The sequence below is a fragment of the Nycticebus coucang genome, chromosome 10 (assembly GCF_027406575.1).
Source record: "Nycticebus coucang isolate mNycCou1 chromosome 10, mNycCou1.pri, whole genome shotgun sequence".
NCBI lineage: Eukaryota > Metazoa > Chordata > Mammalia > Primates > Lorisidae > Nycticebus > Nycticebus coucang.
Genome location: NC_069789.1, coordinates 112,531,072 through 112,558,821, shown reverse-complemented (window position 1 = coordinate 112,558,821; position 27,750 = coordinate 112,531,072). Strand labels below are relative to the sequence as shown.

At 44.2% G+C, this 27,750-nt stretch overlaps 1 protein-coding gene across 12 annotated transcripts in view; it reads left to right on the top strand.

Annotated features, from left to right (window-relative positions):
- The window catches only part of LOC128595744 (zinc finger protein OZF-like), a 93,262-nt gene extending 68,579 nt beyond the window's left edge, over positions 1 to 24,683 (top strand). For 3 of the 12 annotated variants that reach the window (XM_053604628.1, XM_053604629.1, XM_053604626.1), the window contains 6 exons: positions 2,568 to 2,646; positions 4,555 to 4,781; positions 9,893 to 9,983; positions 14,872 to 14,998; positions 15,268 to 15,396; positions 20,949 to 24,683. In XM_053604628.1, the coding sequence (XP_053460603.1) occupies positions 9,969 to 9,983; positions 14,872 to 14,998; positions 15,268 to 15,396; positions 20,949 to 23,224 (2,547 nt within the window). In that variant the 5' untranslated portion in view covers positions 2,568 to 2,646; positions 4,555 to 4,781; positions 9,893 to 9,968 and the 3' untranslated portion in view covers positions 23,225 to 24,683. Of the gene's footprint in view, positions 1 to 2,567; positions 2,647 to 2,789; positions 2,832 to 3,582; positions 4,782 to 9,436; positions 9,984 to 10,618; positions 11,295 to 14,871; positions 14,999 to 15,267; positions 15,397 to 20,948 lie in introns of those variants that run through there. The other 9 variants (XM_053604632.1, XM_053604634.1, XM_053604631.1 and 6 more) reach the window with 9 other exon arrangements.
- Positions 24,684 to 27,750: the final 3,067 nt, after the last annotated feature.

Here is a 27,750-nt window from a genome sequence, read left to right as displayed (position 1 = left end):
TTTTGTGACCTGAGCATGCTCATAGGCCAATGGCAGGCAAAAACTAAGTTCTTTATGAAAATGCAGAGCACCTTGAAGTGTTAAGTTTAGGGTTAGCTTTGGGAGAGTGCAAGATAGTGAACTGTAATTTCTTAATGTGGGCCTTCTCTAAGACCAGATGCTTGGAAATCACATGTGTGGAAGTTAACCAGTATCTTCAGAGGAAAATGAAAACTAATCAGAGGGAAAAGCCCCTAGACTTCACCTTGAATTTGGGACAAGGAGATAATCTCTATTGCTGAATCCCCTGAGGCGATTATGCCACCTTCTTCTGGCTGGTATTTCTATTCAGAGTAATGTCTTTGAGCAAAGGAAGATGTCTCTGTGGTTGTTCCAGGAAAGCTAGCATCCAATAGATTTGATTTCATCCACAATTACTTCACAAGAAAAGAAGTTACATAATAAATAGATTTTCATGTAACAATTTCAAGTTGGATGTGGTGGTGCACACTTACAATCCTAGCTCCCTATAAAGCTGAGGCACAAAGATCATTTAAGAGAAAACAAAGACAAGACATAAAATATATAACAATTTAGCTGGGTATGGTGGCTGACACCTGTAATTCTAGCATTCTGGGAGGCCAAAGCAGATGGATAGCTTGAGCTCAGACATTAAAGACTAGCATGAGCAAGTCTGAGTCTATGTCTATTGAAAATAGAAAAACTAGGGTGGCGCCTGTGGCTCAGCGGGTAGGGCGCCGGTCCCATATGCCGGAGGTGGCGGGTTCAAACCCAGCCCCGGCCAAATTAAAAAAAAAAAAAAAAAAAAAAAAAAAGAAAATAGAAAAACTATTCAGCTGCTTTGGAAGGCACTTGCAGTCCCAGTTACTTGGGGAGCTGAGGCAAGAGGATCTCTTGAGCCCAACAGTTTCAGGAGGCTGTGAGTTATGACATGACAGGCACTCTTACCAGAGTGACAGAGTAAGACTCCCTCAAGAAAAAAAAGCAGGGGTGCAGTTGCATGGCTCACGCCTGTAATCATAGCACTCTGGGAGACTGAGGCAGGTAGATTGCCTGAGCTCACAGTAGGAGACCAGGCTGAGCAAGTGCGTGACCCAAGAGGATCACTTAAGCCCCAGTTGGAGAAGGTTGCTGTGAGCTATGACCCCACAGCTCTCTATACAGAGTGACAGCTTCAGACTCTATCTCAAAAAAAAAAGTATATATTAATATATAATAAATTTTATTTTTTATTGTCATATATACATAGATCATGAATACATTTATGCATATGTGGGGTACAATGTGTTGATTTTTTTTGTTGTTGTTGCAGGTTTTGGCCAGGGCTGGGTTTGACCACCACCTCCGGCTTATGGGGCCAGTGCCCTACTCCTTTGAGCCACAGGCGCTGACCCAATGTATTGATTTTTTTTATACAATCTGATGTGCTTACATCAAACCAATCAATATTACTTTTGCCTCAGTTACTTGATTATTATGTTAAGACATTTATGTTCTACACTTGACATATTTGACTTGTACCCTTGCAATATGCTCCATCAGTGTGGTCCTGTCGTTTCCCCTCCCTCTATCAAACCTCACCCCTCCCCACCCTTCCCACTCCATTTCTCTCCTTCATCCTGGGCTATAGTTGTGTTCTATCTTTCATAAGAAAGTGTGAGTAAATATAAGTTGGTTTCATAGAAGTACTGAGTACATTGTATACTTTTTCCTCCATTTTTGAGATACTTTACTCAAGAGAATATGTTCTAGGTCCCTCAGTGTAAACATAAAAGAGGTAAAGTCTTCACCTTTTTTAAGGCTGCATAGTATTCCATGGTATAGAAGTTCTAATTACCTTCATACGAACTTGCGTTCACATGAATGTACATACATTTAGAACATATTGATGTGAGCCTACTATGAGGCCAACAAAGTTCATTTTAAAAGTACATGATCTCTACAGTGTAAGAGAATAACAACTGTGAAGAACGCTTAAGTAATTTCCATCTATATTCAAGATTATTCCTTTTTTCAAACCAACCCTTGGTGACCATATTAAACTGGCCTGCAGCCTCCACACCCTGGGGATTGCCCTTCTGAAAGTCTCAACGTTATCTCAGGCTTGACATTCTCCCTTCAATGTAAAGGGGGAATGGAAACAAAAAGGATTTCTAATGTGTTCTTGTTGGGCCTAGCATTAAAATGCACATTCAGCCCAGGGAGGGTTTCGCAATTCCCATTTTACTGCGCCTCACCTGCAGACATTCCTAGGGTGTTTAACGTAATTGCAGAATTTGATTTTTTTTTTTTTAAGAGTCTCACTATGTCATCCTCTATAGAGTGTAGTTGCGTCACAGCTCACAGCAACCTCCAACTCTTGGGCTTAAGTGATTCTCTTGCCTCAGCCTCACATATAGCTGGGACTAAAGGCGCCCGCCACAATGCCCAGCTATTTTTTTGTTGCCATTGTCATTGTTGCTTAGCTGGCCAGGGCCGGATTCTAACCCACCAGCCTGGGTGCATGTGGACGGTGCTGTAACCACTATGGTGTGAGCGCCGAACCCAGAACTTAATTTTAATTGCAGAAACATTCCTGAATTTAATCACCAGAGGAGGACGTTGCCGCTCCCAGCTCCCTAACCCCTGAGTTGCTCCTGCGTCAAGGTAGGTTTGGTCACATTAACTGAAGAAAATGGGCACCAGGACAGCGAGACCCAGTGAAGTATAGGCTCTGCCCCTAATCCTGCCCCGCCCACCACTAGGCTCCGCCCCAACCCGGCCTCTCTAGCGCGCAGGTTCCGCACAAACCCGGAAGCAGCTGGAGTGGAAAAGAGGCCACCGGGTTGCTGGTGAGTTTACCTTTTTGGGATTAGGTGTTCGCTTCTCAATACCCAGCGCATTTATCTCGGGGATCAGGGTTGTAGTTACCTTAAATCCCGCGCGGCTCCTTCCGCCCTGACTGAATTCACGTTCCAGCGAGAGTTCCTTCCCTGTGAGTTTGGTCGCCCTGAGGCTGGGCCTATCCCTGGTCTCCACTCACAGCTCTGGGGAGACGGCGCCTTTCGCCCCGCATCCCCCATAGAACCCTTGAGTGACCCCTGTACTACCTCGGCGCCCCTAAAGCGCTCACCCACGGGGGTGTTCACGTCCTTCCTGGCTCCCGAGACCGCTCCTGAGTCGCCCGTGTAGTGCAGCGCGGCATCCCCGGAGAAGCTACGTCCTGTTTCTGGTCCTGGGATCTGTAGACTTCACCTCTGTCCGATTCAGTCCCCTCATCCCCACCCCCTCACCCCCCTACCCACGTTGTCCTTGTTGGGTTCAGCTGCCCAGGACAACCCTCAGTCACCACTTCCTCAAAGTAGAGTCAGGGGAGAGGTAACTGGGGCTTGTAGTGTGACCCTAAATGTCTTCTCATCCATAATATTTGTGTGCTCTTCAATGAACATGTTATTTGTATTCCTCATTGTTATGCCCAGGAGTTTCACAAAGACCACACTGCCAAACACCTTAAATTTAAAGAGCAGAGTCCTTGTATTGAAGAGGGGAGTGGGGGGGGAGGGGTGACTGCCTCAGTGTTCCAACATGGGGTTTCTGGGAGAAGCCCCAAGTGCTTAAGGGGTTGGGTTTTTAAGGCTTAGTCTGCATCCTGGTTGGCATGCAGGCTGTCCAGGTGCATCCGCTTGGAGTAGCAAGCATTGTACAGAAGCAGAATTTTGCGGTTAGTCATATGTTGTACATTTTTGTTTGAATATTTTCCCCCTATACATCTTAGGTTCAGTACTTTCCTCCCATACATCTTATTTTCAGTACTTTCCCCACCTGGTATTGTTTAAAGGTCAGTCCGAGGAAAGTTGGTGCCTCCTGCTTTGTTTCCTAGGGAGTTAGCCAAGCAAGAAACTGGTTATGAACTAGAAGCAAAAACCCAATTAGTACTTTTTCATTTATCTTGGGAGTGAATGAGACTTATTTCATTTTTTTTTTTTTTTTTGAAAGCTTGCAGTCAGGAAATTTGCCAGGAGTTAACTAGTATTTTTCCATTATAGCCTAGGCCTGACACTTTTCTATCTTAACCTAAGCCCAGTAGGCCTAACATTATGAATGTGTGGAGTATCCGACATGGAGAGCAGGAGAGAAGAGATAGGAAAATTTACAGAGGAAGAGTGAGGGAGAGGCATGAACACTGCCCACTAGAGGACGTGCGAGGGATTTACAAGGAAATGTGAGCATTAAAGCAGAAGGCGTAAAGTAACCGTCCAGCCAATCAAGTCACAAAGCCGAATGTAGAGCAGTAGCTAAAGTTTATTTGGCGCCTGGGTGAAGGCAGGTTGAGATTCAATAGACCTCAACTTTGAAGGGTAAGAGTGCTTACATTTTAAAGGTTTTAGGTAGGGTAGGAGGCGGAGGGTGTTACTTTGGAGTACCAGTAACTGTTGCCATGTAAGGTTGCAGCTGACTTCCCACTGAGACCCTTCTGTTCTTTTAAGGCTTAGGCCCTGCCTCGGAGCCATTGAGTTCCCTACTTTCATCCCTTCCTTCTGGCTGGGTCCTGAAACAAGTTTGTGGTTTCCGCAGAGGTCACTGAACAGCCAAGATGGAGTGCCTTATGCTCAAAAGGGAGTGGCCTATGCTTGCTCTGTTTTTGGAATTCTTCTAACCAGCCTGTCAGAAAGCTGCACACTAGCAGGGAGAGAAAAGTCCTTGAAGTAATTTCAGAAAACCTCTATCTCCTAACAGATGAAGGAAAGCAACATGGGGCAACTGGCAGCAAGTGGAGAGGTGCCTCAGACAGAGAAACCCAGGTAGGAATGAGTAGGAATGACTGGGAGTCAGGGCAGACAGAGCTGCCTGGTGCTGGGACCCTAGGAGGGGCACCTGGTGACAAGGATAGCAGAGAAGGAATCAAAGCTGAATGGGAGAGAGAGGAGACGGGATGTGACAAAGAAGAGAAAATGGTGACAGGAGATGGGGAGCAGATTTGGGGAAGAAAGAGGGAGAGACAGGTGACATTGGGACAGTCAAAATATTAGGGACAAAGAGGTGGAAAAGATGACACTCATTTCCAGAATGGAGCAGAACAGCTCAAAGACAGAATAGAGGGGAATAGGGAACAAAGAGCAGGAGAGAGGAAACCAGAATGAGGCACAGAAGCCCAGGGGACACACAGAGGAGAAGAGAAAAGCAACAGCAGAGGGGAGAAGGTGAGGATGAGGTTTGTAGAGTAAGAGAGGGAAACACAAGGAAATGAGCCCAGATCAGTCTCAGCCAGAGGCTGGGAGTTGGCCCATTCAATTATGGGTCACCCTCTTCCCTTTTCCTGAGGTGGGGTGGGGAATCAGGCAGTGTATGAGTCCTGCTTTCACAATCCATATGTTAATGAGCACTCAACACAGAATATGTCATGTCTGGTCAGTGTTGTGTGGAGTACCCCCCATAAGCTTGCGATTCTCCATCAGACATCCATACGGGTGTCCATAAGGTAACTTGGCTATCACACTGTCTACCTGGACCCGGGATCAGATCACCCATGTAGGCCTCATTGCCACAAGGCTGCCCCACACATGTCTGTACTGTTAAAATTGAATTAAATTATGGGGCACCCAGCTGGGAGTCCCCCAGACAAGTGGTCAGTGTGGGCCATCACACATGCATTAGTGACTAGAGGGAAATATTCTGTGTTCAATTTGAGTATTTTTTTATTTCAAACATTAAAGGGAAGACATTTCCTAACAACCCACCCTCCCTGTCAGAGGGCCTGGGATCTCTACTCAGTAGTGACAGGGGACGGTCTATCCCTGTTCCTGGGTGTTGCTGGCCCTGAGAGTGTGCACCACTGACAGTCCCCCTCAGAGTCTCAGGGTTGCCTGGCATCCTCCCTGCACAGCTTCATCAATTTTTAGTTTTATTTTATTTATTTATTTATTTTTATTGTTGGGGATTCATTGAGGGTACAATAAGCCAGGTTACACTGATTGCAATTGTTAGGTAAAGTCCCTCTTGCAATCATGTCTTGCCCCCATAAAGAGTGACACACACCAAGGCCCCACCCCCATCCCTCCGTCCCTCTTTCTGCTTTCCCCCCATAACCTTAATTGTCATTAATTGTCCTCATATCAAAATTGAGTACATAGGATTCATGCTTCTCCATTCTTGTGATGCTTTAGTAAGAATAATGTCTTCCACTTCCATCCAGGTTAATACGAAGGATGTAAAGTCTCCATTTTTTTAGTTTTATTTTATTTTCAATTTTTATTTATTTATTTATTTTTTTGAGTCAGAGTCTCTGTTGGCCTGGGTATAGTGCCCTGGAATCATCATAGCTCACAGCACTTTCAAACTCTTGGGCTCAGTAGCTGGAACTGGGGATCTGGCTAGTTTTTATAGTTTCAGTAGAGATGGGGTGTCACTATTGCTCAGGCTGGTCTGGAACTCCTGAGCTCAAGGGATCCTTCTGCCTCAACCTCCCAGAGTGCTAGGCTTACAGGCATGAGACACTGTGTCCAGCCCAGGATTTCCTCCTTGAATCTCTTGTCATCTCTGTCCACTCTCTGCCTTTCCTTCTATCTCTTCTTGTGGTGTAAAGGGCTGTGATATGTCTCCATTAGCCCTGCAGCCCTCTGTCCTGAAGTCTGGGATTTGTCCAGTTGTGTCCTTACCAACTAACAGGCATTTCCACCTTCATGTGTCCAAAGGGGACTTTCTCTGCTGTAAGAAACATGTTCTCCTGCGGTCCTCACAACTCAGAGCAGGACGACCCTGTGCTCTGGGGTTCATGGATATTCTTGTCATATATTTTACATGGTAACTGCCACGTGAGTTGTACTTATGCAAGTTTTGAACCTGGGACTTAGAAAAACATGTATCACTCACATGTCTCTTGAGCTATCTTGACATAAGGAAACACCATGGCCCCAAAGCAAAATTTTCTCATACTGTGTACTCACTCTCTTGTAATAGTATTATATATATATATATAATTTTTTTTTTGTGTGTGGTTTTTGGCTGGGGGTGGGTTTGAACCTGCCACCTCCAGCATATGGGACCGGTGCCCTACTCCTTGAGCCACAGGTGCCGCCCTCTTGTAATAGTATATAAGACAACATGCCATTTTCTTTTTTTGAGGCAGAGTTTTCCTCTTTCATCCCGGGTAGAGTGTCATGGCATTATTGCATCATCATAGCTCACAGAAAACTCACACTCATGGGCACAAGTTACCATTTTGCTTCAGCCTCCTGAGTTCTTAGGTACCTGCCACTACACCCGGCTAGTTTTTCTATTTTTAATAGAGATGGAGTCTCATTCTTCTTCTTCTTCTTTTTTTTTTTGGAATCTCATTCTTGCTCAGGCTGGTCTCAAACTCCTGAGCTCAAGCAACTGCCTCAGCCTCTCAGAGTTCTAGGACTGTAGGTGGATAAGACTTTATATCTTAACACATTGTTGACTGGTAATTTTACCCAGAAGCTATCCCACGTCTCTGGTTATTTTTCTGGTGAAAAAATAAACTTTTACTATATCCTGTGTTACCCTATGTTTTGAAAATTGCAGTATTGGCTTGGTGCCCATAGCACAGTGGTTACAGTGCCAGCCACATAACACCAAGCGTGGTGGGTTTGAACCCAGCCCAGGCCAGCTAAACAACAATGACAACTGCAACAAGAAAATAGCTGGGTGCCACGGTGGACACCTGTAGTCCCAGCTACTTGGGAGGCTGAAGCAAAAGAATCGCTTAAGCTCAAGAGTTTGAGGTTGCTGTGAGCTGTGACGCCACTGCACTCTACCAAGGGTGACATGGTGAGATTCTGTCTCAGAAAACAAACAACAAAAAAAAACTTGCAGTAGCTAATGCAAGTGCAAACACGAGTTAACTTGTGTCAGTTAACAATCAGTCAACAGTGTGTTCTGTGCATTCTTGTATTAAAGCAAAAAAAATACATGTTTACTTAAAAAAAATGGGCAATTAGGTTTTGAAACTTTGCTTGAGACATAGGAGAAATAGGTGTGCAGACCAGGGCCCTCCCTGCTCAGCTCCCCCAGCACCTCTCTGGCCACTTCTTGTATGTCCTGCTCACTGCCTCTGCTCCAGCCACATGGCCTCTCTCTTTTCCCCTGGTTGCTCCTGCCTCAGGGTGTATACTAGATGTCTCTCTTTCTAGAAGTCTCCTCCCCTGAGCTGCAGGTCACATGCATCCTTCCTTATGTGTTTGTGCTGATATCACCTTTTCCCAGAGGACTCTGTCCCCTGTTCAATATGTCAGCCACCTCTTCACCCACACCACACCAAATATTGGTCCATCTGACTTTTTCTTTAGGGTCTCTTGCATTTCCCTGTCCGGATACTAGTGACAAGTCTCCAAGGAGAGAACAGAGTGAGAAGGAGGGAGGGGTCCTGGCCTTGCCCCTCTGAGCGGAGGTCAACACTGGTCTTACATTAGAGTGTTGAGGCTTTTCTCAAATACTTCTCTTGTGTCCCCTTGCTATTTGCATAGTCTAGTTGGGAACCACCTTCGGTAATTGTAATAGACCATATAGCTTTAAGGAAAGGAGAAGCAAGAGTTAAGCTCAGAACATTATGTAATCATAAGAAACACGGGTATCATCTCGGTAATATAACATCTTGGTGATAAGGGTGTGGGGAGGGATTTGGCTCTTAATATGAGAGCTTGCAGACGAGAACATCAGTGATTGGCAGTCTACACCTCCACCTAGCCACAAGGTCACCTCTATAAGAAGCTGCAGGAGTCGGGGGCGGCGCCTGTGGCTCAGTCGGTAAGGCGCCGGCCCCATATACCGAGGGTGGCGGGTTCAAACCCGGCCCCGGCCGAACTGCAACCAAAAAATAGCCGGGCGTTGTGGCGGGCGCCTGTAGTCCCAGCTACTTGGGAGGCTGAGGCAAGAGAATCGCTTAAGCCCAGGAGTTGGAGGTTGCTGTGAGCTGTGTGAGGCCATGGCACTCTACCGAGGGCCATAAAGTGAGACTCTGTCTCTACAAAAAAAAAAAAAAAAAAAATAAAGAAGCTGCAGGAGAAGTTAGTCGCAAGCTTGCATACTCTTTCATGGACTGCTCACTTTGATTCTGTTACTTCTCCTGCCTGCAGGGCATCTACTTGACATCCTTCCAAGAAGACTGAAGATCTATTCTCCTACTAAGACTGCTTGTCCCTAATGACTCTCTCTCTTCCTCCCTCCCTCTCCCTTCTGCTAAGGCGAATAGCCCTAAGGCACCTAAGGGTAATTGTTACCCAGTATAAGGTCCACTTCCTGACACTAGATAAGCCAGGGCCAGAGACCTGGCCAAATAAGTGGCACCCCAGATGGGACCCGACAAATAATGGTTCTAGTCACCAGATGTGTCCAGTCCGTGTCCAGCACTTAAAGACAAAGGGTCTCTGTCCTCCATGGCTGAGGGCTGAGCTGAGCCTGTGATCACAGAGCAGTAAGGGCCTGTGCTCTGCCTAAGGTTTGGGGCTATGTTCTGGAGGAGAGTTCAGTGCAGCCCAGCTCCCCCTGCCATGGTGTGAGTGGGGAAGTCACCAGCATGAGTGGGTGAGGTCTGATGAAAGGGTCAAAGACTCACTAGTTCATCATCCTGTAGGTGTGTATTTTCTCTGCATCCCCTGGTGTTATGGACAGGAGAGAACCATCTTCTTATGTTGGAAGTCGTTCATTTCCATGGGATCCTGTCATACAAAGGCGGTGTGTTGATTCTCCATTGAACACCATGTGTTTTTTTTTTTTTGTAGAGACAGAGTGTCACTTTATTGCCCTCGGGTAGAGTGCCGTGGCGTCACACAGCTCACAGCAACCTCCAACTCCTGGGCTTAAGCGATTCTCTTGCCTCAGCCTCCCGAGTAGCCGGGACTACAGGCGCCCACCACAATGCCCAGCTATGACAACCATGTTTTTTTATAATCAGGATTGACTTTTAAATATTCGTGTTGGATGAGGAAGAAACCCAGATCAGGGGGAAGAGGAAAGAAGAGGAATCTGTCATGGCTGTTGCTCAGGTACCGTGATACTCTTGGTGGATTATTCTGTCTTTCTCCTTCCTCAGAACTGGGCATTGGACTTGCTGATCTTCTCTGACTCTGAGCCCTTCTGAGTGACATGTTTGCTCACACTCTCCCATGCTTTCCTTCAGGTCTTCTTATCTCTACTTTAATTCTAACTCTCTGAGAACTAGTGACATGACCTAGTGAAGAGGCTCCCTTGGGCACAGTCCTGGGAAGGGCTTCACTCTCAGTCCTAGGGCAAAAAGGGGAGTGGCCCTGTGGCAGCAGTGCTGTTGGGCAGGAGGGACTGTTCAGAGGCCACATCTGGGTACACTGCCAGCTCTCTGTAGTCATGGGGTAACATGGCACCTTCTGGGATGGACGTCCTCAGGGTCATCTTTTCTGACTGATTTTCCTCTATGTTTTCAGTTAAAGGACTGAATCACTGTGTTTCTCATGCCTAATTGTTCATGACTAGGAATAGAATGGACAGAGAGACATCAGTGGTACAGAGTGATTTATTCCATCATCTGTTTTAAAATATGGAGTCATGATAAATGTCTGGGTTCAGTAGATTGGTTCAGTCAGTCTCAATGTTTCTACCCCACAGAGGCTGCTGTTCCTGTAGGAACTTTTTTTTCCTCTCACAGACAGGATCTCTGTTACCCAGAGGAGTACAGTGGCCCAATCACACTTGCTGCACCTTCTAATTACTGTGCTCAAGTCATCCTCCCATCCCAGCCTCCCACATGGCTGAGGGTGCAAGTGCACATCCCTGCGCCTGGCTGCTTTTTCCTGTGTATACTGAGGGGGTTTCCCGATGTTGCCCAAGGTGGAGTTGAACTTCTGGCTTCAAATAATCCTCCCACATCAACCCCTCAAAGTGCTGGGTTTACCAACATGAGGCGCATGCATGGCTAGAGAAAATTCTTCAGTGATTATTTCACTGTATATTCTATCATGCAGCTTTCAGCATATGTTTATAGATAAGTGCTAATATGTTGGTGGCATCTAGCATGCCAGTTTTGTGTTTTTTTTTTCTTGCTTTTAAAAATTGTGTCTTTGGTCAGGCGCAGTGGCTCACACCTGTAATCTTAGCACTCTGGGAGGCTGAGACAGGTGGATTACTTGAGCTAACGAATTCGAGATGAGCCTGAGGCAAAAGCCTGACCCCATCTCTACTAAAAATAGAAAAACTGAGAAGAGGATCACTTGAGCCCAAGACTTGGAGGTTGCTGTGAGCTGTGGTGCCATGGCACTCTACTCAGGGCAACAGGTTGAGACTCTGTCTAAAAACAATAAAATAAAATAAAAAAATAAAAACTATGTCTCCGTTCTGTCAATTTACATACTACATAAGCCTCAGTAGTATCCACTGATCCTGTTTAAGATCACATGTTGGCAGATCATATATGTTATAATATATTCATATTATTTAGCAAGCTACCTGTTTTCTTGTTCTTTTCAAAATTATTTTACTGTTTCTTCAAGTTACATAGCACATAAGGTTCAAAGGCACAGATCCCCTGTGTTCATAGAGTGTATCCTCTGTGGATCAGGGTGTTGTAGCCTATTCTGTATCCAGCATTGAAAATTAAGGCACAGTATTGTACATTTGTGAGTGCTGAGATCAGCCTGAGATCCATGGGGAGAGTGGAGGCTGTGCTCTGCCTGAGTTTTCATCTGTGCCCTGGGACAAGTTCAGTCCAGCCCAGATCTTCCTGCTAAAGTGTGGGAGTGGGCTTCACTGGAAGGTGAGTAGGTTCTGAAGAAGGGGTGAGAAACTCTTCCTATGGGACTTACTGTCCTTGAAACCCCCTGGCTCAGTGAGCAGCAGAGGGCCGTTTTTGCAAAGAGACACGTCCTGTTATTTCAGTGTACCTGTGTGTACATGTGTGAGTGTGCACGTATGATATGTATGAACGTGCCCATGGGTCATTGAAGGCACATCATTATTTTATGTAAATTTTATGTTTTTTTACCATTGCAATTTTCTCTTGAATGTTTTCCATGGAATTTCAGTTATTTTACATATTTATAATTTCTTTTTTAAGGAGGTCTGATTTTTTTTTTATCTGCATCCACATGTTTATTGCAGCATTATTCGCAATACCAAAGATACAGAATAAACTTAAGTGTCCATTAATGGCTGAAGAAATAAAGAAACTACAGTACATGAACATATTACTATTTGGCCTTATGATTTTTTTTTGATACACACTATGTCACCCTTGATAGAGTGCTGTAGCATCATAGCTTACAGCAACCTCAAACTCTTCAGCTTAAGCTATTCTATTGCCTTAGCCTCCCAACTAGCACACCACAACACCCAGCTGTTTTTTTGTTCTAGTTTTCATTGTTGTGTGGCACGCCTGGGCCGGATTCGAACCCGCCAGCTCCGGTGTATGTTGCCAGCGCCCTATCCACTGAGCTATAGGAGCTGAGCTAAGGTGGTCCAATTTTATTGAAAGCTGCTACAGAAGACAAAATTCAAGTAAGATTCACTGTATGTGGTTTTCTTTCTGTTTTTTCCTTATCTTTTTTTCTTTTCTTTTCTTTTTCTTTTTTTTTTTTTGAGACAGAGCTTTACTTTTTTGCCACGGTAGAGTGCCCTGACATCACAGTTCAACCTCTAACTCTTGAGCTCAACCCATTCTCTTCTCTCAGCCTCCAGAGTAGCTGGGATTACAGACACCCACCACAACGCCCAGCTAATTTTAGAAATGGGTTCTCCCTCTAGCTCAGACTAGTCTTGAAACATGAGCTCAGGCAATCCACCTGTCTCAGCCTCCAAAACTGCTGGAATTACAGGCGTGACCCACCGCCCTGTATACCCAAGATTCTAAGACTAGAATTCCAAGTATTCTCTTGTATTCTGTCCTTGCTTCAGGCTCAGTAGAAATACTGATCAAAGCTAGGTAAAAATAAGCTGGTGGGAAAATTGGGTAATTTTCTCTTCTAAATTTAACAGGCAGCTGGTGCCTGTGGCTCAGTGAGTAGGGGCCAACCCCATATACCAAGGGTGGCGGGTTCGAACCTGGTCCCAGCCAAACTGCAACAAAAAAATTGCCAGGCATTGTGGCAGCCACCTATAGTCCTAGCTACTTGGGAGGATGAGGCAAAAGAATTGCCTAAGCCCAGGAGCTGGAGATTGCTGTGAGCTGTGATGCCATGGCACTCTACCAAGGCGACAAAGTGACACTTTGTCTCTAAAAAATAAATAAGTTCAACAGGCCACAGTTTTTCAGAGCTCTCACTCACTGGTTTCTGCCAGTTCTCCATAGCCCTCTCTGCCAGCCTCATAGTCTTACTGATACTCCTCTCATACCTGGCCCCCAAATGGCCCACAGCCCTACTGCCTGCCCTCCTTAAAGCCTGCACCCCAATCTCTGGGGATGATCATGTCATGCAGACCAGTTCCACTCATGTACCACATGGAATTTTCTGATTATGCTCCTGAATAGTATTCCACAAAGTAGAGTCCAAGTGCTGGTCTTTTCATTTTATTCAGAACCATAATACTTTAATTTATGTCACTGCTTTGGCTGAAGAGTTCATAAAATTGTTTTTCAGTTATGTACAAAGAAATTTTTCCAACAACGTTCAGTTTTCTTTTCATTAATTTTTTTGTGTATCTATGTGAGACATACGCTCACTGTTTTGCCCTGGGTAGAGTGGTGTGATGTCATAGCTCATACCAACCTCAAAGCCCTGGGCTCAAGTTCCTCTCTTGCACCAGCCTCCTGAATGGCTGGGACTATAGGTACCTGCCACCATGCCTGGTTAGTCATTGTATTTTTAGTAGAGATGAGTCTCCCTCTTCCTCAGGCTGGTCTCAAACCCATAAGCTCAAGGTATCCCCCTGCCTTGGCCTCCCGGAGGGCTAGGATTACATACATGAGGTACCACACCTGGCCCTGATACAGTTTTTCTTGTGTAGGTTTTTGTAGCTTCCACTGTCATCCTGGGAGTGCTGGTCCTGGTACTGGCTCAGCTCCATGTAGGAGTTTCTGCCCTCCACCCTCAGGAGGCCACTCAGCACAGTGCAGGGAGGTGGACAGGCACTGGGTGACCCCCTCCTCTATCATGTTAATGAGCTGACATCAGTAACACTGCTCACATATAAACAGCATAGGTGTGTGTGTGTGCATGTCATGACCTTTATGCAGTTGCATGTTCTCACCCTTGAACTTGTTTCTGTTTTTCTAAACGAGGTAATTCTCTGTCAGTTTACCTCTGAGGCTGGTCTGCTTCTTAAGGGTTTGAATCATTAGGTCCCATGCTAATACCCAGTCACCTGGGGTCAGTGTTTACTATGCTCATTGTAGTCCACTGACCCCAGGGAAGATTTTTCTTACAGTGTATGAGACACAGTTGTCTCCTCAGTAAGATGGGACGAAATCATTTTCTCATGGCTGTTGTTAGTATAGCAGAGTATTAAGTATTCAGAGTCATGCTTATCACATGGGAACTGTTCAGTAGCTTCTGACACAGCCATTTCTGTCATCATACCACTTTTTAGATTCTGATCTCTCTGTGAGCCACTGTAGACACAGTGATTCTCAAGACAACACTCATTTCTAGTTTGGGTGACACTGAGTTTTCTAGTTTGGTGTGTCAAACAGATCTAATACCTCTACAGAGAACAGATATAAGCCTGTGTAATATCATACTTGTTTCTCTTGTAATGTCCACAACAGCGAGATCCACACTAATTTAGAGAATGTCATAACTGCTCAAAGAAAATTAGAGTCCATTACATAGCAAGCTGAAAAGTATATTAATGTGGATCTTTCAAAATACGTATTTCAATCACATCAATTTTTTTCATTCCTTTTCTGGTTTTCTGTGAAGAGGGGATTTCTTTCCATCCCTCTTTGGTGAAACATGTTTCTCATTTCAGGGACAATTGACATTCAGGGATGTGGCCATAGAGTTCTCTCAGGAGGAGTGGCAGTACCTGGACCCTGCTCAGAGGGCTTTGTACAGGGCCGTGATGTTGGAGAACTACAGGAACCTGGTCTCCCTGGGTGAGCACATCGTGGCTCTACATCGTGACATTTTGGAAAAATGTCTACTTCCCTATTTTCTCTCCAGGACCTTTCATTCAGTATTTCCTGACAGAGAGCTTGATGTTTGCATAGCACAGTTTCATACACATTCAGAAGGCAGCCTTATGTGGATGAATTTGTGAAATATTTTTCTTTGTACGTTTGTAATGTCCTCTGTCTTACCTAAGCATAGGGGTTGGATTTTGGCAAAGCTGCAGCACTTCTTGATTCCTTGTTTTTGCAAGCAGGACTCTTGCTTCCTGACCTAAGTGTTGTCTCCATGTTGGAGGAAGGGACAGAGCCCTGGACTGTGGAGACAGAAGTGAAAACACCAAGAAATTCAAACTGGGAGGAATGGATCAGACATGTGCACTCAGGTAAGAGCTCAGGTGGGCACAGTGGAAGCCACACTGTTACACAGTGTGTGGGAAAGGCTGCCAGGTGGGAGTTCTGTGGATGAGCAAAAGGTTAAATCCCGTGAGCTCTAAGGAGAAATCTTTGTGTCTACTTACCACTCTGTTCTTTGGATGTGGAATACTCGATTTTTTCACCCTGCAATACTGCTCAGCTCAAACAGAGATCAAGGAAAATTATCTGATTGTACGACACTTCTATGAACTCTTTGGTCTTCTATCTGTGTAGGACACAGAGAAGGCCATGTCCAAGGATCTCTTTCTCGTGTGATGTGTCCTTTTATATTTGATTCTATCTGGTGCTCAGTTCTCTCATAGTGGTCAGAGCTGAGGCCACCATAGACCTGTGGCATTGACCTTTTTAGGTGCCAACCCATTTTCTGTACTGGGAGACCTAATTAGGATGTGGGAAAATAATGACTGTTCTGTCTTTGCATCTGGGCCAGGGTATAGCACAGAGCTGTCTCCAGCCCACTCTGTCTTTTCAGAACAGTTGGACATAAGAACAAGCCAAAGTGTCATCATCTTCTCACCTGCCACTCAACACAGAATGTCTCTCTTCTGGTCAGCAAAACATATTGTGTTTCTACCCGCAAACACCCAATGTTTTGGTGGCCATCAAAGCATTTCCTGTTCTTCATTTGTGACCCTATCTCCTTGGAGTTAGGGTCAGATCCCACAAGCTGACCGCTGAGTCTCCAAGCATCCCCCCTCGTCATATTCCACTCACAAATAGTAGGTTCTCACCTCTCCTTGTGACTAACCAGCAGTTAAGTTGGAGGTTCCTTGAAGCCCTGCTCAGGTGTGATTATTTGTGAGGTTGGCTCACCACTCTCAGTGACACACTTTGTGTGTCTGTTCTATTATGAGGGACATTTGAGAGGACACAGATGAACAGCCATATGAAGAGGCTCACAGGGCAAGGCTCATTGAAGCTTCACTGGGTGCCCCACCTTCCACACACATCCATGTGTTCAGCACTTGGAATTTCTCCTAACCCCACGGTGTAGAACTTTTTAATGAAAGAGTCATCATGGATGTTAACTCACCTCCAGTACTCTCCCTCTTTCCTTAAGGATGTTGGTTGGGGCTGAAAATTTCAGGCTTGTAATCATAGCTTGATCTTTCTGGTGACCAGTCCTTATGTGGGACACCATAGAAGTAGACTCATCAGAACATGTCATATTCCTGTCCCCTGGACGTTTTAAACTGTTAGGAGTGTATGTGAGGAACCAGGGAGGAGATAAATGTATGTGTTTCTTCTTATTTCAAGATCCCTGAGCCACTCTTCATTTATGCTTTATCCAAAGCTTCCTGCTGTTTATAACAGCGGACGAGTTTGGCTCCTCTGAAATTTTTCCTCAGTGAAAAGAATAGTGAGGGGACAGGAGCTTCCTATGTTGGATCCCCAGGTCCACAAGGTGAGCATAGCTCGCTAGAATGGTGGTTCCTACTGTCGTTTCCTTCAGGCACTGCTACTCTCATCTTGTCCATTTTTACATATTATACATAATCCTGTTTTTTATATATTTCATTATCTATTTTACTATTGTGTATGTTTGTCTTTATTCTCTTTGTGGATTGTCCTCTGGAATATGTTGAGATGCTGTACCTCTGTGTGTCTACTGATTTATATATTTTAAAAGATGTCATTGTTTAGTACAGAGGTTGTAGTCAGCAGGAATTTCCTTAAAACCTCTGCAAAGTGGGTGGCACCCATAGCTCAGTGGGTATGATGCCAGCCACATACACCAAAGATGGCAGCGAGGCTGGTGGGTTCGAACCCGGCCCAGCCCAGCTATAACAACAATGATAACAGCAACAACAACAAAAAAAGCCAGGCATTGTGGCAGGCGCCTTAGTCCCAGCTACTTGGGAGGCTGAGGCAAGAGAATCGCTTAAGCCTAAGAGTTTGAGGTTGCAGTGAGCTGTGACAACACGGCACTCTCCCAAGGGAGACATAGTAAGATTCTGTCTCAAAACAAACAAACAAAAACAACCTCTGCAAAGTGGAAATGGTTTATGTTGGTAATTTAAATTTTTTTTTTGTTCCAATTACAAATTATTAAAGTGTGTTTTGGGCATTTACTTCAGTTTATGAGTTGAGGTTTCTTTCTTTCTTTTTGTTGTTGTTGTTGTTGCAATTTGGCGAGGGATGGGTTTGAACCCACCACCCTCAGTATATGGGGCCGGCACCCTACTCACTGAGCCACAGGCACCACCCTTGAGGTTTCTTTCTTAAGACAGATTCTCACTTTGTCATGAGGTAATACACAGTGGTGTCATCCTGTCTCACTGCAGTGTCTACCTCCTAGACACAAGCTATCCTCTTGCCTCCACCTGTGGAGTTGCAGGGACTACAGGAGCCTCCCAGGATACTAGGCTAATTTTTTATTTTTAGTAATCATGGGATATTGCTTTTGCTCAGGCTGGTCTTGAACTCATAAGCTCAAGAGTTCCTTTTGTTTGGGCCTCCTATAATGATCAAATTGCAAAACTGAGCCACCACGCCTGCCCAAATAATGCTGGTCTCTTTTTTGATATATCCACTTGCAATCCTTTCCTGAATTCCTTTGAATATATAACCAGATATGTTATCATTGGCTTTTAAGATAATTCGAGTTTGAATCATCTGAGGAGATTTCGTGTTGGTTTTTCTAGTGTTTCTACCATTTTCCATGCCCAGCAGCAGGGCTCAAGGCTTTCATTTCTCACATTTTCCCCAAGAATTCTTATGTGTGGGTGAATTTTCTTGTATTGTTGAAGATAAACATCCTAGTGGGTATGTTTACCTTGTTTACTCTGTATTGATGGTTACCTAGGAAGTCATTGTTCCTTACAGTCTTATAAATCTTTTCACCTATCATTATTTTTTGCTCTAGTATTTACATTAGGAATCCATTTTAAGTAAACTTTTTTTTTTCTTTGAGACATAGTCTCACTTTGTCACTCTTGGTACAGTGCTGTGGCATCATAACTCACAACAACCTCCATGTCTTGAGCTCAAGTGATTCTTTTGTCTCCCCCTTCCAACTAACTGGGACTGCAGGCGCCTGCCACAGCACCCAGCTATTTTTTAAAAAGGGATCTCACTCTTGCTCAGGGAGGTCTCAAACCTCTGAGCTCAGGCATTCCACTCACCTCATCCTCCCAGAGTACTAGGATTACAGATGCGAGCCACCAGGTCTGGCCCCCATTAACTAAAGTTTTGATGTCATGTACGGTAAGGGCCCACCTTCCTTTTTCTTGTGGATATTTCATTTCCTTGGCACTATTTGTTGAGGGGATTGTCCTTTCCCCTTTACATGTTGGTATCACCCTGACTGCCCATCATTGGACAGTGTAGTTGAGGGTTTCTGGGGTTCTCTGTGTCATTGCTTTCTACATCTGTCTCCATGGCAGTACTGCACTGCTTGGATTAGGTGGCTATGTGATAAGTTTTGTAATTTATGTAAGGTGAGACCTCCTGTTCCATTTCTTTGAAATTTCTTTTGCTATTGAGGTGACAGTGTGATTTCTTTTTAGTTTAAGGGTATATTTATTTCTGTAGGAAGTTTCATTGAGATTTTGCTATAATTTTACTGAATCTGTGGGTCACTTTGGTTGTTATTGATATCTAATTTGATTTTCATGTTGTTCCAAAGAATAAACTTGGGACTTTTTTTCTAATTTCAGATTAATATGAGGGTATAAATGATTAGGTTACATTGTTTGCATTTGTTAGGTAAACTCCAAGTTGTAGTTGGGCCCTTCACCCAAGAGGTATGCCATAAATCCCTAGAGCATGCCCAAAGGTTACGAGCTTATGAAATCTCCCTCCTCCCCACTTCTTCCCCCCTTGAATTTAATTATGTTTTTCTCTCGTGTGTGCATTCAGGGGTTCATCTACTAGTTTCATAGTAGTATTGAGTACATGGGACTCTTGCTTTTTCATTCTTGTGATGGTTGACTTAGGCCAGATGTTCTCCAAATCCATCTAGGTAAATATAAAAGATGGAAAGTCTCCATCCTTCCTTATGGCTGAATAGCATTTCATGGTCTACATATACCATAGGTAATTCATCCATTCATGAGATGATGGGCACTTGGGTTGTTTCCACATCTTGCTGATTGTGAAATGAGCTGTGATTAAATATTCTAGTGCTAAAGTCCTCATGGTCAAACGATTTCTTTTCTTCTGGGTAGATGTCTAGTAATAGGATTGTGTGATGAAAGGGAAGGTCCACCTTGAGCTCTTTAAGGATTCTCCATAGGTCTTTTCCAAAAGGCTGTATGAGTTTCTAATCCTACCAATATTGTATAAGTGTTCCCTTGCCTCCATACCCACACTAGGATCTGCAGCTTTGGGACTTTGTGGTGTGGGCTATTCTCATTGGGGTTAGGTGGTACATCAAGGTGGTTTTGATTTGCATGTCTCTCTGCTGATTAGGGACAATGAGCATTTTTTCATGTTTGTTGGCTACTCATCTGTCTTTTTTATTTATTTATTATTATTTTTTTTTTTTTTTGAGATAGAGTCACACTGTGTCACCCTGGGTAGAGTGCTGTGGCATCACAGCTCACAGAAACCTCCACCTTTCGGGCTTAAGCGATTCTCTTGCCTCAGCCTCCCAAGTAGCTGGGACTACCAGTTCCTGCCACAACACCCAGCTATTTTTTTTGTTGCAGTTGTCATTGTTTAGGTGGCCCGGGGCAGGTTGGATCTTGCCACCCTCTGTGTATGTGGCTGGCACCATAAACGTCGTACTATGGGAGCTGAGCCTACTCAACTGTCTTCTTGAGAGAAGTGTTTGTCATGTTGTATGTCCAATAATAAATGAAATTGTTTGTTGTTTTCTTCTTATTAGTTTGAGATCTCGGTAGATTTTCATGTATTATTACTAATGTGTAATCAGGTTTCCTTAAATGTCTTATTTTTCCTACAAAGCTCACCTGTGCTTTTTGCCCCAACTTTCAGCATATATTGTATTTCTCTACTCCTAATCTCTCTTCAACTCACCCATAATCCTCTGAGCCCCTGTATATTTCCCACTGTTCAAATGTATTATCTCACCTCCTTGTGCTCTTAGCATTGCCAATGTGACATACAACGTATAGGGATGTTCCTTTCCTTTTTTATTTATTTTTTTTTTTTTTTGAGATAAAGTCTCACGTTGTCGCCCTCTATAGAGTGCAATGGCAACATAGCTCACAGCAACCTCTAACTCTTGGGCTCAACCCAGTCTCTTGCCTCACCCTCTGAAGTAGCTGGGACTACAGGTGCCCAGGACAGTGCCCAGCTATCATTAGAGATGAGGTGTCCCTGTGGCTCAGGCTGGTCTCCAACCTGTGCATTCAAGCTATCCACCCATGTCAGCCTCCCAGACTGCTAGGATTACAGCTGTGAGCCACAATGTCTGGCCTCGGATTTTCCTTTCAGTGTTTGAGTAGATGATGCATATCCAAGTCTTACCTCCAGACTCTAGAAATACCATATCCATAGCCTCAAGTTCTACTCTTTTTTTTTTTTTTTTAAGGGAGGAGCTGTGTATTAGTAATAGATACAAGATACAAGCCTACTAAAGATCAACTTGGATTATACATTCATTCCTATCTGCCAATTCAAGATGAAGAAAAAATTGATGTATGGAGTGACGTTTCAAACTCTCTCAACCATATAACCTCATTTTCTCCACTTCAAAACATTCCTTCTAAACTCAAAACCCACGCACATAATAAATATAAAAGCAGTTTTGGAAGTTCTGCCATAGTCACACAAGAACTGAACACACAGATTAGGGAAGAACCTTACAAGTATAATGAACATGATGGAGCCTTTAGTATGTCTTCAAGACCTCCTAACGATGGGAAATTTTATACTGGAATGAAACATCTGAGCCTCAGTGAAACCCCAACAATAAAAAAAACACACACAAAGAAACATGTGAAATGTGAAGAGCATGGCAAGACCTTCAGGCACAATTCAGATCTTGTACAACATCAGAGCATCCGTGCTGGAAAGAAACCTCACCAATGCGATGACTGTGGCAAACTCTTCAGGCTACAGCAATACCTAATTCTACATCAGAAAATTCATACTGGAAAGAAATCTTTTAAGTGTGATAAGTGTGGAAAACTCTTCAAGCGAAATGAGCACCTAATTCGACATCAGGTAATTCATACGGGGGAGAAACATTTCAAATGTGATGACTGTGGGAAACACTTCAGGAGAAAAGAGCACCTAATTCGACATCATAAAATTCACACTGGGGACAAACCTAACAAATGCAATGAGTGTGGCAAGGTCTTTTCTCAACAATCACACCTTACAGCTCATCACACAATCCATGCAGGAGGGAAACCTTACCAAAGTAATGAATGTGACAAGGCCTTCAGACAGAAGATAAACCTTACGTGTCATGAGAAAACACATACTGGAGAAAAATCTTACAAGTGTAATGAATGTAGCAAGGCCTTCATACAAAAGTCAGCCCTTAGAATTCACCAGAAAACACACACAGGAGAGAAACATTACAAATGTAATGAATGTGACAAGGCCTTTAGAAGGAAGATAGCCCTTACAGATCATCAGAATACACACACTGGAGAGAAACCTTACAAATGTAATCAATGTGAGAAGGTCTTCAGACAGAAGAAATCCCTTAGAGTCCATCAGAAAACACACACTGGAGAGAAAACATACAAATGCAATGACTGTGGCAAACTCTTCAGGCGACAACAATACCTAATTGTACATCAGAAAATTCATACTGGAGAGAAATCTTTTAAGTGTGATGAGTGTGGAAAACTCTTCAGGCGTAATGAGCATCTAATTCGACATCAGGTAATTCATACTGGGGAGAAACATTTCAACTGTGATAACTGTGGGAAACTCTTCAGGCGAAAGGAGCACCTAATTCGACATCATAAAATTCACATTGAGGACAAACCTTACAAATGCAATGAGTGTGGCAAGGTCTTTTCTCAACAATTAGGCCTTATAGCTCATCACATAATTCATACAGTAGAGAAACCTTTCCAATGCAATGAATGTGATAAGGCCTTCAGACAGAAGATAAACCTTACATGTCATGAGAAAACACATACTGGAGAAAAACCTTACAACTGTAATGAATGTAGCAAGGCCTTCAGACAAAAGTCAGCCCTTACAATTCATCAGAATACAGACACTGGAGAGAACCTATACAAATGTAATCAATGTGACAAGGCCTTCAGACAGAAGAAATCCCTTACAGTTCATCAGAAAACACATACTGGAGACAAACTTTACAAATGTAATCAATGTGACAAGGTGTTCAGACAGAGGAAAACCTGTAGAGATCATCAGAAAACACACACTGGAGAGAAACCTTTCAAATGTGATGACTGTGGCAAACTCTTCAGGCTAAAGCAATACCTAACTGTACATAAGAAAATTCATACTGGGGAGAAATCATTTAAGTGTGATGAGTGTGGAAAACTCTTCAAGCGAAATGAGCATCTAATTCGACATCAGGTAATTCACACTGGGGAGAAACATTTCAAATGTGATGACTGTGGGAAACTCTTCAGGCGAAAGGAGCACCTAATTCGACACCATAAAATTCACACTGGGGGAGCGGTGCCTGTGGCTCAGTGGGTAAGGCACTGGCCCCATATACTAAGGGTGGCAGGTTCAAACCTGGCCCCAGCCAAACTGCAAAAAAAAAAAAATAGCTGGGCGTTATGGCAAGCACCTGTAGTCCAGCTACTCGGGAGGCTGAGGCAAGAGAATTGCTTAAGCCCAGGAGTTGGGGATTGCTGTGAGCTGTGACGTCACAGCACTCTATCGAGGGCAATAAACTCAGACTCTGTCTCTAAAAAAAAAAAAAAAAAATTCACACTGGGGACAAACCTTACAAATGCAATAAATGTGGCAAGGTCTTTTCTCAATAATCAGATCTTATAGCTCATCACATAATTCATACAGTAGAGAAACTTTCCAATGCAATGAATGTGACAAGGCCTTCAGACAGAAGATAAACCTTACATGTCATGAGAAAACATATACTGGAGAAAAACCTTACAACTGTAATGAATGTAGCAAGGCCTTCAGACAAAAGTCAGCCCTTACAATTCATCAGAATACAGACACTGGAGAGAAACTATACAAATGTAATCAATGTGACAAGGCCTTCAGACAGAAGAAATCCCTTACAGTTCATCAGAAAACACACACTGGAGAGAAACCTTACAAGTGTAATCAATATGAAAAGGCCTTCACTCGGAGGATGCCCATTGTAGTTCATTTGAAAATGCACACTGGAGAGAAACCTTACAAATGTAATTAATGCGGCAAGTTCTACAATTAAATTTCAAATCTTACTTGTCATCGAAAAACTCATACTGGAGAGAAACCTTACAAATGTCATGATTGTGACAAGGCCTTCACACTGAAGGACTCCCTTACAGTTTATCAGAAAACACACACTGGAGAGAAAACTTACAAATGCAATGAGTGTCACAAGGCCTTCAGACACAAGATATTCTGTACAGCTCATCAGAAAACACATACTGGAGAGAAACATTACAAATGCAATGAGTGTAGAAGGTCTTTACTTGCAAATGGTACCTTAGAAGACATCAGGTCTTTCATACTGGTGAGAAACCTTACAGATGCAATCAATTTGGTAAGGTTTTTAGGTTCATTTCAGAACTTATCCAACATCAGGGCATTCATACAGGAGAGAAGCCTTACAAATGCAATGAGTGTGACAAGGCCTTCAGACAGAAGCTGTCTCTTACAGTTCATCAGACAAGACATACTGAACTAAAAACCTTACAAATGCAATGAGTGTGGCAGCATCTTTAGTAGCAATTCAAACCTTACACAACATCAAAGCTTTGATACTGGAGACAATCCATAGAAATGCAATCTCTGTGGAAAAAAATTAGTGTGTTTTCAAGACTGCGTACACATTAGGTTATCTATAAAGCCAATAAACCCTGGAAATGTGATGAGTGTGGCAAAGATTTCAGGCACAAATTGTTCTTAACAGTTACTCTCAGAATTCATACTAGAGGGAAACCTTACAAGTGTGATGAATGTGCCAAAGCCTTCAGACAAAAGAAGTCACTTACAATTCTTCAGCAAGGAGCGCACCACTGGCTCGAGGTTCCTCGGCTCCTGATTGTGGCTGGATGGGGGTCTGGCATGGAGGCAGGGTGGGCGCGGTGCCAAGCTCCAGCAGTCTCTGGCCTGGCAGGCTCGGTGTGGAGGCAGGGAGGGCGTGGGGCACAGGGCTCCAGCAGCCTCTGGCTGGGGGGCGGGGCGTTTGGTCTGGCAGACTGGGGTGGGGGTACGCTGCTCTGGAGCCTCCTCCCTCAGTCTCAGCAGGGGTTAGGATTCTGGTTTATCAGGTGAGGGAGGAAGGGTGGACTGGAAGATCAGAATGGCAGGGAAAATGTTAGGTCAATTTTTCTGCCTGGTGAGAGTGTTCAGAGTCACCACAGGATCCCTCTGGAGGAAGTAGTCCCCACTTCCTACAGCTCTCACCCGTGGGGTGAGACAAGAGGTCCTCAGTTCACTACTTGCCTGTAGAAAACCTACAAGAGCGAACAAAGAGAGAAAGGAAAAAGAAAAAACAAAACAAAACACAGCTTTCTGGGTGGTACCTGTGGCTCAAAGGAGTAGGGCGCTGGCCCCATATGCTGGAGGTAGCGGGTTCAAACCTAGCCCTGGCCAAAAAAAAATAATAATAAAACACAGCTTTCTTGGGGGAGGGGTCGGATACTTTTCCTTTCGGATGAGTTTTGTACCTGAAGGTTGCTTTCTTGTAGTCGTAGCTTGCCTCAGCAGAGGTAGCCTGCAGTTATCTCACTTCTCTCTCAGGTGGGCTCCCAGTCTTCAGCTTAATTGGGTACTCTCTGGACGTTATCCTTCCCTCTGGACAGGAGCTTCTCTCAGAGGCTGCTTCCAGTCGGCCATCTTGCCCCTTCCCCTAGAGCAATTTGCGTGCACAAAGAAGATATTCTTTTGGGTACATGCACTTAGGTGAGTAGGATTACTAAGAGGTAATCCTTAGAATATAAGTTATTTTTTCTACACTCTGACCTAGGATACTTATGTGAGTCCAGTAAATATAGCAGAGTCTCTTACACCCTTAAACATACATGACTGTCGATGAAATGCTCTGTATGATTACATTTCCTCATGTGCCAAGGAGGACCCATGGCATGCACATGCATTTTCCTTTAGCAATAATGCACACATAGTAATAGATAACTTACTTGAAAAAAAGAATATGTGAGTCCAGGCACAGAGCCTCATGCCTGTAATCCTACCAGTCTGCGAGCCCGAGGTGGGTGGATTACTTGAAGTCAGGATTTGGAGACCAGCCTGAGCAAGAGCAAGACCCTGTCTCAAAAAAATCGCTGGTCATTCTGACAAGCACCTGTAGTCCCAACTACTCAGGAGGCTGAGGCAAGCGGATTGCTTGAGCTCAAGGAGTTTGAGGTTGCTGTGAGGTACGATTCCATGCCACTCTACACAGGGTGGCTGAGTGAGACACTGTCTCAAAAAAAAAAAGAATATGTGAGCAAGACTGATAAAAATGACCCTGTGTCTTTTTTTCTCCATACAGTACTTAGTGACATAATTTTTAAATACTATGCATCATGGATTTTAAGAGTCACCACTGAGGGGCAGCACCTGTGGCTCAAAGGAGTAGGGCGCTAGCCCCATATGCCGGAGATGGCAGGTTCAAACCCAGCCCCGGCCAACAACTGCAAAAAAAAAAAGAAAAATCACCACTGAAAATGGGAATGTGTTTGCTGGATAAACAAAAAAACATTTATATTCACTCTGGTAACACTGTCCCCAGGTTGCACTTTTCACTCCCCTGGACCTTGCTTGTTCACATGCACCTATCCTTTGGTTGGGACATTGACAATGATGCTATACACTGAACAGGTGTGAGAATTTGTACCATAACTGTGAGGCCTTGTGAGGAAAGCAGATTAGTCCCCCCTATACCAGCAGGTCCTGATATGGCTTGAGAGGAACTGTCATTGCAGTGTGTTATAATGTTTTAGGTTGGGGTAGAAGTGGAGCATCCACATGTAGTTTAAAATGGCAACTGGTGCCAAAGGAGGGAGCATCAGGCATTGCTCTTAGCCAACCAGATGAACAGAATAGGAAGAGGGAACCCTCAGGTATAGTACAGTTTGACTTTTTAAAATAAGAGTGAGTGTTTTCTCTTGAAATCCTCCAACTTGGTTAGGAAAGACCTGAATTTTTCTCATTTTAATAGCACAGTACATTCTAGACACATAAGTCATCTCAAGGTATCACTGTTGAAAATGTGAGAGCAAGCGCCTGGGCTCACAGCTCTAATCCCAGCACTCTGGGAGGCAGAGGTAGGAGGATCGCTTGAGCTCAGGAGTTTAAAGCCAGCCCCGGGCAGCACCTGTGGCTCAGTGAGAGGGCGCAGCCCCATATACCGAGGGTGGCGGGTTCAAACCCAGCCCTGGCCAAACTGCAACAAAAAAATAGCCTGGCATTGTGGGGGGCGCCTGTAGTCCCAGCTACTCGGGAGGCTGAGGCAGGAGAATCACCTAAGCCTAGGAGTTGGAGGTTGCTGTGAGCTGTGTGACGCCACAGCACTCTACTGAGGGCAATAAAGTGAAACTCTGTCTCTGTAAAAAAAAAAAAAAAAGCCAGCCCCAGTAAGAACAAGACCTGATCTCTTGGCTAGGTGCCTGTTGTTCAGTGGTTAGTGCTCCAGCCACATATACTGGGGCTGGCGGGTTTGAACCGCCTGGGGCCTGCTAAAACAACAGTGACAACTATAACAAAGAAAATAGCGGGGCATTGTGGAGTGTACCTGTAGTCCTAGCTACTTGGTAGGCTGAGACAAGAGAATAACTTAAGCCCAATAGTTTGAGGTTGTGAGCAGTGACTGCAGGGCACTCTACTAAGGGTGACAAAATGAGACTCTCTCTCAGAAAAACACACACACACACCTGGTCTCTACTAAAAATAGAGAAATTCACCAGTTGCACGCCAGGCACCTGTACTCACAGCTATTGCAGTGGCAGTGGCAGGAGGATGGCTTGAACCCAGAAGCTTGAGGTTGCTGTGAGGGTCACTGGTGCCATAACACTCTAGTCTTTTTTGTTGTTGTTGTTGCAGTTTTTTGGCCGGTGCTGGGTTTGAACCCACCACCTCCAGCATATGGGGTTGGTGCCCTACACCTTTGAGCCACAGGCGCTGCCAACACTCTAGTCTTGATAACACAGTAAGGCTCTGTTTCCCAAAAAAGGGTGAAATACCACTTACTCAAATTTCCTAAAATATTT